Here is a 12329-nt window from a genome sequence, read left to right as displayed (position 1 = left end):
AGGGACCTCTGCCACTGACACAACCTCAGCAGGTCTAAAATGGCAGATTTTCAGATTAGGCTTTTTGCTCCACCGGCCTTTAATAAATCTCAAAAAAAAATCGAGTTATGCCCCGAAAAGCCTAACCATATTTTAGTAATTAACCTCCTAGGTCTCATTTATCAAGCTGGTTAAGATCCATAATAATCATGTAAATTAAACAGTAGAATCGGTACAGTATACATGGTGGATAAATTGTATACCCTTAACACCTATAGCGGTTTTTTCCCTTCCTGGGGACTTCATCAGAGGTAAAATACTCCCTCCAAAAACAAACTCTTATATACTCAGTATTTCACACATGATGTCAATCAATACATCATCTTAATGTGAAACAACCCATAGCATTGTATACTTTATATCACATATGCAAATCCAAATCTTTCATAAAGGATTTGGGATTGACTCAAAACCCAAAATAGTGGATTCGGTGCAACCTTACTTGCATCATAGCATAGGTTCTTATGTTAGATAAAAACAAGAGTATTTTGTTACCAATTATTTTTTGGTGCAATATATAAAGGCATGCAACTTTAACAATTAGAGTTTTATTTGCAACACAGAGCAACGTGGCACCAGTTGATACTTATGCAACATTTCAGGGAGGTGTAAAACTTTCCCCGTACTTTGTTGCCAGTTGATGAGTCCCCTTGCCATGATGCCAGCTTATTACTTGTAGAAAGTGTATTTCTTGTGTTTAAATATTTTTTATTGTAAAATTTATGTGAACAAAACTGATGAAGCTCTTCAGTATCTGGATTCTGAGTTTGATGCAGAATTTTAAATTTTATTTTGCAAACAGATCAAGAGCATTGAGTTGCGTTAGATTCATACAGTCTGTTAAGTAATCATCCTCTTGCTTATTTTTCTGGGTGCTCAATGGATTTATGAGTTTCTAAAACCACACAAATTTTTTCTCTTACTCATCTAGCTGTTTCAGACCCATTAACCTAGTTTTGAACTACTCCACCAACTTTTTACCTGGAAAACAAAGATAAAAAAAGTCATTTTAAAATAGCCTGGTTGTGCTTTCATTCCCCCTACAGGAGTGAACAAAGCCACTGTAAGATTAATGACCTGTAAAGTCTAAGATGTTTAAATTAATGCTACTTATTACAGGCATGGCTGTGAGACAAAGAAAAGTCATGCACTGGTATACTACCTCCCACTAATAGGTTTGGGAAGTTTAGTTTATTATACTTTCTATCTTTCTTGAAAAAGTTTAGAAGCATTCGACTACTGTATTTGATATATACTGTATGTGTGAAATACCAAAAGCATTCTAGTGATTGTTGCTGTTGGTGCATGAATAATATTTATGACCTTTGCCTATTTTGTAGAGAATAGACTGTTTTGTTTCAAAGGACCAGTAACGTAATTTTTTTTAAAAATTTGTTTGTATAGATTAAAAAAAACCACCAAGCCATATGTTACTTTAAAATCGCAATGAAACTCTGCTTGTACTCCTCTTCAGAAAAGGCGACAGGGTGACCATTGTGCGGCGCTCAATTTCTCCTCCCTGTCTTCTATAGGAGATAGCCAAGGAGGAGAATTTTGAGCGCCGCACAAGAACTAAAGCCTATAACAAAGTAGGCTACCCATTATAATGTGGACTTCTTAACTAGCCAAAGGCAACCATGATCCTTTAGCTTTCATCATCTTTTTTGCTGATTCACAGTACATGCTTAAGTCTACTGTCATTTGCCTGAGCTTAGGACCTTATTACAATTTACAGTATATATATTATATAAAGAAGACAGTTTACATATTTGGGTGTTCTTTATGCATTCAAACTCAGTGAGACTGAATGCAACAAGATTTCTCAAGGACCATGCTCTCATCCATGAGAATATAATGATCCAAAAAATGTGAACCTCTAGTTTAATGGCCCTGCATGTCTCGAGGGGTACTTGTATCATGTTTTATTTCATATTACAACTGTTTATTCATTTGGACACAAAATGCAACAAAACATTTTAGAGACCATCTTCTCAGTCAGTTTTAGTCAACAGCCCACAACAGCCAGCCATTCTATTTGCCAAATCAGATCTTGGTATTACGTAGGGAATGCAACCAAATGCAACAAAATATTTATCATCTCTTTACCTTGAAATCACATGCCTGCCATCAAATTACAACATTACATAGTATTGCAGAATGTCTGAGCAGTGCATATTGCACCCCTTTGCCCCAAAAATGCCTCCCATATGATACTGTGCCATTTTGTTGTATCAAAAACCTGCATTGAGGCAAAAGAGAAACCCTATTCATATATATTTGAGCTGGGATGCTGAGATTCTATATGCCATTCATTCACCCCATACCATATGTCTCCAATTTTTTTTTGTATATTCTTTATTTAACCAGTACAAAAAGCATTTCACATACAATCGGCCGACATGAATTGGGTGGATAAATCCACAGAGATATAATATCATATCGTGCAACAATTACAATTTTCTTACATCAAATGTGTGCAGATCCAAATATTGCCGAGTTGCATAGATATAAAATCATCTAGATGAGTGTGTATTATATTAGGGATTTTCCATAAATCAAATATTAATCACTTCAACAGTCAAATGCGCAAAAGTAATTGTAACGAACCGTGTTAATGTTCCTTGCCATTTAATTATCAATAATAGAAGTGGAAAATTATGTAGAAGAGAATATAAGAAAGGAAAAAAGAGAAAAGAAACATCCAGCTGTTCCGAGGTGCCTTTCCCAACAGCAATATACATATAATGCAGAAGGTCTAACTGAGAATCCTAGGATAAGACAAGGAAGTGGTAAGTCCATTTAACGGAGAGATTGGGATTCAGACTCCAACATGACTATCCAGGGAGACCATGTATTAACAAATAGATCTTGTTTTCCCTGTGCATAACTTAATAATTCTTCCATTCTCATGACAAAGCACATTTCCTCCCACCATTCAGAGACAGTGTGGGGGGGGGTAGATGATCGCCAATGGGCGGTATTACTGCCCTGGCAGCATTTAGGCAGTGTCCGATAAGTGTTTTTTTTGTATCTGGTAGGTGAGCCAGGGAGCATAGAAAGGAGGCCCATGGAGGGGTTAGCTTGTAAGGTCAGACCCGTCAGCTTGTTTATGGTCTGAAATACATCTAACCAAAAGGGTTTGAGAATCGAGCAGTGCCACCAGATATGTGAAGGTGTGCCATATGTCTCCAATTTTAATAATGAGATGGCACCACTCCATGGTTTCACAGAGCCCCTGAGCAGCATTATTATAGCACAAGGTCAGAGCTTCAATTTGCCATTCATTTACACCAAAACCACATCTGGCCTATGTGATTGCATCATTCCATAGTGGTTTTGTACTCTGATTGCCTATAAGCCTGACTGCATTTCAGCCCATGCTGGAGACAAGGTCACCTGCATTTCTGATCAAAGACACACCAGCATGCCATAACACTGATGAACTTTTCAGCAGCACACATCTTCTTCAAGGCTTTTTTATTGTTTTCAGCTGGTAGAACATAAAAGGCACAATACAAGGCTGATTGTTAATGAATTCAGATTCACATTAAATGGCAGCTCCATTCATTCTGCATCAGATTTTAATAATCAGTCCTGTAGCCCTGCAACATCAGCTTCTATGAAAGACAAGCCTTATTTTATTTGCTTGATTTCCAACAACCCCCTAAGCTTGGATTCTAAATAGACCATGCTGTGCATGTGAGTGTCATGTAGAAAACGTTATGAAACATTACTGTTATATGGATACCGAGCCTCTCTACTGGTACAACATTTCTAGTCATAGTGATTTTTAGTCTTCCATTAAAATTTAAAGTACAGTGTAATTGTAGTTTTTATTGTTGTAATTATAACCAAATGCCTGTACATTGTTCCAAGACAGAAGAATCCACCTTAAATTCAAAACAAAATGGAAGCAGGTTTATGTTTTCTAAGCATTTAGTAAATATCCTAGACAAGCTCTCTGTCAGTCAACAGATATTTAAATGGATGGGTAGTGAACTTTCTCTGTCATTAACAACATTTAAAATAAAAAAGAAAGTTCATATACATTATACATTAGTTTAATGTTTAAGAAAAAAAACATCCTGGTTTTGGATAAAAATGCTTAAATCATTTTATATCTTGAGCTTTCTAAGGCTATGAAAAGCCTACTTAATAACAAAACCAATATGTAACTATTCACACTGATCTAAATAATGTCTCTAAGTAAACCTCCTCTGTGTTGTGCAGTAATGTTCTGCTGTATATATTTTGGGAGGCTATAGAAAACAGTCTAGAATACATTGGTTGAAATAAGAATTCATAATCAGTTTGAAAAATGCACCTTTTTGTAGTGAATGATTTAATAACAAAAAATGTCATTGCTATTAAAAGTGCCTTAAAATAATTAATCAATATAAGAGCTATGGGTAGACAACACTATGAGGCACATTTACTTAGCTCGAGTGAAGGAATAGAAGAAAAAATACTTTGAATTTCGAACGTTTTTTTGGCTACTTTGACCATCCAACTATTCAAACTAAAAATCGTTTGACTATTCGACCATTCGATAATCGAAGTACTGTCTCTTTAAAAAAAATTTCGACCAAGTAAAACCTACTGAACATCAATGTTAGCCCATAAGGTCCCCATAGGCTTTCTAACAAATTTCTGGTCGAAGGAAAATCGTTCGATCGATGGATTAAAATCCTTCGAAATGTTCGATTCAAAGGATTTAATCGTTCGATCGAACGATTTTTCCTTCGATCGTTTCGATCGAACGAATTGTGGTAAATCCTTCGACTTCGATATTCGAAGTCGAAGGATTTAACTTCGACAGTCGAATATCGAGGGTTAATTAACCCTCGATCTTCTACCCTAAGTAAATGTGCCCCTATCTGTGCTTAATGATATGCCCATAAAGCACTGTCCTTTATAAACCTGAAGCCAAATGAATTTCTACTGCATACAGCAATAACTGCAGCTTTCACCAACCCCCTCAACAGAGTCAAACATAATATGCATGTCCTAGACATATTAGACATACTAAGGAGAATGCAGACGTGTTACCAGAGATATACTCTCTAGTGACCATTTATTGAATTTATTGCCAGCAAAGCTGGTGCTTTTAACAGAAGAGTTTATTAACTGATCATGTAATTTGATTAAAAAAAAAGTAAAATAATTCAGTAGTAACTCAAAAACCATAGATTTAAACACATATAGTATACTATAAAGCATATAGTTTGCAAATACCAAAACTGAAAATATTCTTTCTTTGTCTTTCACAGATCCGCCAGCAGTTGAACCATTATTCCAGGAAATACGACAAGGATTGGGCCATAGCGTGACAATGAACTGCAGAGTACTGCGAGCATATCCCACACGGGTCTTGATGTATGAATGGCGGCTGGGGAACAAGTTGCTAGACAAAGGACAATTTGACTCTCAAGATTATACAGAGTTAACTGTAAATATTCTTGCCAAGGAGCATTATGGGATTTACAACTGCAGCATTATTAATGAAGCTGGATCTGGTCGGTGCAGTTTTCTTGTAACAGGTGCTTACATTTACCCTTTTGGAAGACCTATAATCTGATGTATGTGTGGGGATTCACAATATTTAAGCTCACTATTGTGCCACAAAATTCCTTGCATCTTGTTGTACAAAAGTGCTCAGTGCTCCTATGTTGATATATTGGGTGCTAGGTAGCTCTATCCTGGCCCAGGCAGTTGTTACTTACAGGGTATCCAATTCATAGGATCTCACTCTCTTTCTACTTAGTAAATGACAAGCTTAACTTGTGCCAAATGCAGACTATTCACAGCCTGGTACAAATGCTTGCAACCGATTATTCTGGGTTCTATTACAAAAGAGAATACAGGTTAAAATAGTACTTTTTTTCTGTAATCTGGTTCAGAATTTCTTTATTCTATCATTATGAATGAAGGCAGACTTAGATCTGTATCCCTAGTCCCATAATACTTCCTTCACTCACAATCATGATAAGCCATTGCTTTTGCCATAGTTGTCAAAATATTGGTTGTTTTTGGTAATATTTTATATAACTAAATCTAAGCATCTTAGAAGTTTTAAAATATATAAATCAATAGCACCTTTCAGCATGTAAGGTATCAATCAGATACTCGTGTTTCCACCTGCTTAAAAATGAATTAATCAAGGATATAGTATCATGAGGTCTTTGATTGCACTCGTCATAGTTTAAAATTCAAAAACAAGGGTCTTGCCATTGTTGGAGGTCATTTGTTATTGTATTTTCTATGTCTTATCTTGGCCAGAAATCAATATTTAGCCTTACACTGTCCATAATGCTTTGGATCTCGGGTTTTCTGGATAAGGGAAGCATACAGCATGGTGAAGCAATATGCTTTATCTACTATAAAAAAACAAAACCAGCATAATTATGTAACCATCAGCATTGATGTGAGCTAGATTAGTTACCATTAAGTAGAAGGTACTGTTGTAATATTACAAGAAAACAAATCTGTCAAAAATAAAGAGCAATGAGAAATGGCATTCCCACATTTTTTATTAAAAGAGTTACATGAGGAGCTTCTCAGAAAAATGGGTAACTCCAACATTAACATGTGTGGACTTTTTTGACTAGTTTTATTAGCTTTCTTTTTTAATTTTGTAAATATACATTGTTTTAAAGCCTGCGAATGTTTAAAATAAACCAATATTACCAACCAGCACTGAATATATTATACAGGCAGAAAATAAAATACAAACTACAGAAAAGCATTAGACAAAGCAGAATTGAGGACATTTATCCTTTGATAATTGGATTTTTTAGGGTCACTCTTTAATTATATTTTATGACACAATATTATTTGAAGTCATTTGTTTCTGCTGTAATTTGCAACGTAGCATGAGGAGTGAAAACTAAAGGAGACTTTTGCACAAGAAGCAATAAATTGAGAGTAATTAGAAGAAAAATTGATGTTATATGTGCATCACAGCAGAAACTGTAGAACTGTAAGAAATGTGTAAAAGTAATGGGATTACCAGTTGCAGCCTTTGTGAGTTTAACTTGTTCTGTTTGTCAATGAAGCAAAAATATAATAAATAGTGATGGGCGAATTTGCGCCGTTTCGCCGAAAAATATGCGAATTTCGTGCGAAATTCGTGAAACGGCGAAAAATTTGCGAAATGGCGCCGGCGTCTCGTTTTTTTGAAAAAAACATTTTGACGCCGGCAAATTTTTTCTGCGAAATTTCGCGGGCGTTTCGCGAATTTATTCGCTGGCGGCGAATCACGCGAATTCACCGCGAATTTGCCGCGAATTCGCGCCTGGCGAATAAATTCGCCCATCACTAATAATAAATCCAGAGAAATGGCAAGTCAAGAAAACTGTAAGAGGAGACAAGGTAAGGGTGTTGTATAAGTCAGGGTTACTTTCAGCTCAAATAGTCCAGTAAATGGTGTAATAACTTGTGAATAATAATAACCATCATAAAATTATTTGAAGCACAACATCATTAGCATATTTATTCCTGCTATTCTTTGTAGTCTGAGCAATATCAGATTATTGGACGGAAATGTATTACATTGTGAAAAATGTTTGTTGCCTTTGCATTTGATGAAGGGGATATATTTCTTGTTACTCAGCTATTGCGTTTTCCTTTCCTGCTCTCTAAAAGCAGCCTTTCTTTAAGACAGAGATTCTAGCTATCTGTATAACAGAGCACAGTATCACAGATAGCACTCTCTATTTACAGTTCTGCAGACTTGAGAAACATTAATAAGAAGTTGAGCCAAGAAAACTGAGCAAAGAAAAGATAAATTAAAGTTCTATAGTTATAACACACAACTGAATTTCCTTAATTCAGATTGCATAAAACTATTTTTAAAAGAAAGGCAGAATCTTGACATTTAAAAACATCCTTTTGCATGCTTGAGCACTAAAGGAAAGTGATAGTCTAAATGGAGCAAACTTGTCTAAAGCCTAAATAGATTATGGCTAAAGTTGTTTTATACTAAAGTTATAGCACCTTTTAAAGGGTTTCCACAGAAATGATCAAGTTCTTCAAAATTGTATCCAGAAGCTTCCCATTGAGGATCTTGTAAGGACATACTGGGGGTAATTTATCAACACTGGGCACATTTGCCCATGGGCAGTAACCCATGGCAACCAATCAGATTGCTGCATTCATTGTTCTACTTGCAGCTTGCTTTTAAAAGCTAATCGCTGATTGGTTGCTATAGGTAACTGCCCATGGGCAAATTTGCCCAGTGTTGGTAAATGAGCCCCAGTGTATCTAGTGTCACTGCACATGCAGGGTGTGCTTTGGGTTGCTGTTGAGAATCTTGAGAGGATGTTTGAAACTTGCTAAACATTAGCAGAAATTAATTTACATCTGTCATAAAACCTAATGTGTAGTGCTGGGCGAATTTGCGCCGAAAAATTAGCGAAATGCCGCCGGTGTCTCGTTTTTGACGCCAGTGCCCATTTTTTTCCGATGCCGGCAAAATTTTTTTTTGACGCGGGAAAATTTTCACAGGCATCGGAATTCGCCGCGAATTCGTGCCTGGCGAATAAATTCGCCCATCACTGCTAATGTGATACAGGGCTGATAATTAATTAATTCAGATGCAGGACACATTGGATACTATGCTACCATGTAATGTGAATCTGAATTAATTTCTAATCATCTGTGTATTGTGAATTGCATATTGTATATTGTGAGCCCCTAAACTCAGGTTTCTAACAGTAATGGAGAGTTGTCAATTAGCAGAAATAAAGGGAAGCTACTGGGAGCATACTGGGAGTCACAGGTTTTTACTCCTAAAGGCACGTGGTTGGTGTATTGGACTACCACAAAAGCCCACAATAAAATACGTAAAGGGCAAGATTTGACTCCGGATCCTTTTTTAATTACTTCACATTGGTGAACAAAAATTGCACTTTTTAAACGAATAGGAACTCTTTCCTAACTGTTTCCTAAATCTGTTTTCCCTCCACGAACTGAATGGTCTGCGGTTTTTTAGGGTTAAATAGCCTCTCTTTTTAGACAGCAAAGATTAACTAACGAGACCGCAGCCCTTTCAGTTTCTGCCTTCTCCTACTTTGTGGTGCTTCTAGGGACTTAGAAAAAACATAACTAGTAATCTTGGGAGCAACTCCACCAACTATCTTTTTTCATAATTCCTCTCTTATCCTCAAGGAGCGGTTGGGTTAATTTGCAACTGAGTAGTATTGTTTTAAATCTACTCAATCAACTTTTTTATCAATAGCACCAGTCACTTTTTTATATTATTACCTCAAGTATTGCGATACAAATGACGTAAGAGGTTCTTTATCAATTATTGGAGCACAGGCACTTTATAAAGTATATTAATGAATTATAATTTTATTTTTAATATTAAATACTAGGAATTGTTAAATTAACCAATATTAGCATTTATTAGAATTAACAATTGCTAAAATATACACAGAGTTGGTGTAGCGACAATTAATACTTTTAGTCGTATTTATTCAAGCAATGCACCTTACGTCTTTGGTATAAGTTGAGAAATTTATATATCCTCACTAATTGAATGGTGAATGAAAAAGTTGGCCGCTGAAAGAATAAATATATGGTATATAGAGGTGAGGGTTGGTTTTAATCGTTGAAGGCATTTTGCAGTCACGAAGCAAGGTTCTCTCTTCTTTCCTTCTTTCCACAATAAAATACGTAGCATTAATATAATAGGTAGACAAATTCGACACCAATGCAGGCTAATGTCGCAGGATGCAGTTATTAGAGTGTGAACATGGCTTATGAATCCGACTTCATCTTCTCCATCTATTTCCCTGTAATCTTTTCCTCTCATATTTAAAAAAAGAAAAAAAAAGTTTGCAAACTGACGTTTTGCAAAGAGTTAAATATATATCCCTTTTATCCTTCGAAACACTCTTTAGTGATTGTAGATAAAAGCAATAGAAAATGTATTTAAAACAAAATACCCTGCAAGGAACATTTCTTGTACAAATACTTAAGGGCAGGATTTGGAAAGACGTATGATGAGCTTGAAAGTTTAGAACTTTAATTTTGACATTAGAGCATCTTTCAGTGGTTGAATTAATAGGCTGTCTCCACAGACTGACAAGACAGAGAAGGATTTTAAACATTGCCTTCAGCATTACCACTTTAGAGCTGATCAAAATATGTATGTTAGTCCGCTTGTCAGGAGTCACACGTTACTGTGTAATGCTACAGGCCATTTTAATATGCCAAATAAGGACATGTTTTCAGAAGTAAGTCATTTTCCCTTTGTTTTTGAGTTTAATTCAGATTTTCAGGGCAACTGAAGGCAGAGCTAAAAATAGATTTTCATTATTTATGCTAAGATGGTAAAGAACATTATTGAAAATATAAAGAGACTCTATTCCATAGATGATGATTCTTACTTCGAAGCATTGGATTACCCTTACCCCTGACTGAGTTTGTCTCAATCCGAAATTAATATTAAAAGTAAACAGAAAACTGGAATGATTCTAAATTTTATTCTTCCATGGCCTCTAAATAAATACAGACTAATAGTGAAAGTTGCAATTTGGCTACACAAATACACATATGCCATATCAACTAGTTATATAGTTTGAGTTACAAAAGAGACACAACTACTTCAAGTTCAACCTGAAAGTAAAGGTAAATAAGATTGCTGTCTCCAGTCTTATACATATTCAGGATATAATTAACAATAATAGCCTTGTATGGAATTTCAATTTTTTGCTATGACATTATCCAGCCCTTTTTGGGAACCATATATTTTATATTATAGCACAACTATATCTGACACAAGTACAGTATAACATTTGTGTCCTCATTTTGCATTTACCAATTGATATTAAATTATACTAGAAATAAATGTTCTTATTTATAAAATTTCCTTTTAAAAAATTTTTTTCCCATGTGACAGATTTACTAAAGGGCAAAGTGGCAAATGCTGGCGAAAATTCACCAGTTTTTGCTCATAAACTTTTCTATCAGAATATCTTACATTTTTTCACCCTGAAGAATGTATTTGTGGGGATGCATTTATTTATGTATTGTATTATCACATATCAGGTCTGGGCAATAAATTAAATTTTTACTGTTATGGTATATATGTGTTTAAATACTGTAGTAGCTTTCAGATAGATAGAAGACACTATCCACCATATGTAATAAAGACACTGTTTGCCCAAGTACATTGTACAATAAACCAGTAAGATGTTTATTAAAAAACATTTATTTTGCCATTAAAAAATGGCAAAATAACTCTTTATCTCCATCATGTTTTTTGGCATAATTGTTTTTGCAACAAAATCCAACAGAGATATAAAAATCTTTTTTATTGTTAGTGCTGATCCTGACCCTTGATTTTTTTTTTTTTTTAAAAACTTGCATTTAATTCCAGTTAAAGGACTGACTTGTTTAAAGTATTTCTACTACAGTCAAAACACTACACTGATCACTATGACTATTATTAAAGTATACAAAACTATCATCATTATTATAAGTATTAATAAACTATAGAACATAATTTATTATTTTATGTATTATAGTATACACAGCTCAATAACTTCATACTTGCCCATACATTTATGTAACATACATATTTAAATGTGCCTTATTTGTTATGTGTTTATTTGCAGGGAAGGCTTATCCCCCAGAGTTCTACTATGACACTTATAATCCTCTTTGGCAGAACAAAGCTCAAATTTATTCTTACAAATTACAGTGGACGCAGATGAATCCAGATGCAGTTGATCGTATACTTGCATATCGTCTGGGGATTAGACAGGTGAGAGTTGTTTGTACACAAATTATTTTCTTTATTAAACTTTGCTTTGATTAATAGTCTACTTGAGTAGGCCAGTGTCAATAACAGATGGGATTTCTTTTAATGCATTTAACAATTGCACTGTATATTAGGTACAAGTACTATCCATACTGGGTGCTTACCGGGAGTTAAGCTTGTATACCATAAACGATCAGAGCATTGACAGCTGTTATTTCTATTTATAATGAAAGCCAAATTGTTTATAAATGATACATAACTTCAAAATACTGCTCCTAGCCATATAAAAATGGATTTTCATGGTTATAATTAGATTAAGGGGCCGATTCACTAACTTCGAGCGAAGGATTTGAAGGAAAAAAACTTTGAATTTCGAAGTCTTTTTTGGGCTACTTCGAACTTTGACTTCGAATCGAAGGATTCGAACTAAAAATTGTTCAACTATTCGACCATTCGATAGTCGAAGTACTGTCTCTTTAAAAAAAACTTCGACCCCCTAGTTCGCCATCTAAAACCTACC

At 35.0% G+C, this 12329-nt stretch overlaps 1 protein-coding gene across 2 annotated transcripts in view; it reads left to right on the top strand.

Annotated features, from left to right (window-relative positions):
• mdga2.S (MAM domain containing glycosylphosphatidylinositol anchor 2 S homeolog) overlaps positions 1-12329 on the top strand; it is a 326548-nt gene that overhangs the window by 278269 nt on the left and 35950 nt on the right. For both annotated transcript variants that reach the window (XM_041574780.1, XM_041574779.1), the window contains exons 9-10: positions 5310-5579; positions 11664-11812. In XM_041574780.1, the coding sequence (XP_041430714.1) occupies positions 5310-5579; positions 11664-11812 (419 nt within the window). The remainder of the gene's footprint in view (positions 1-5309; positions 5580-11663; positions 11813-12329) is intronic.

The sequence above is a fragment of the Xenopus laevis genome, chromosome 8S (assembly GCF_017654675.1).
Source record: "Xenopus laevis strain J_2021 chromosome 8S, Xenopus_laevis_v10.1, whole genome shotgun sequence".
NCBI lineage: Eukaryota > Metazoa > Chordata > Amphibia > Anura > Pipidae > Xenopus > Xenopus laevis.
This window is presented reverse-complemented; position numbering and strand designations above follow the sequence as displayed.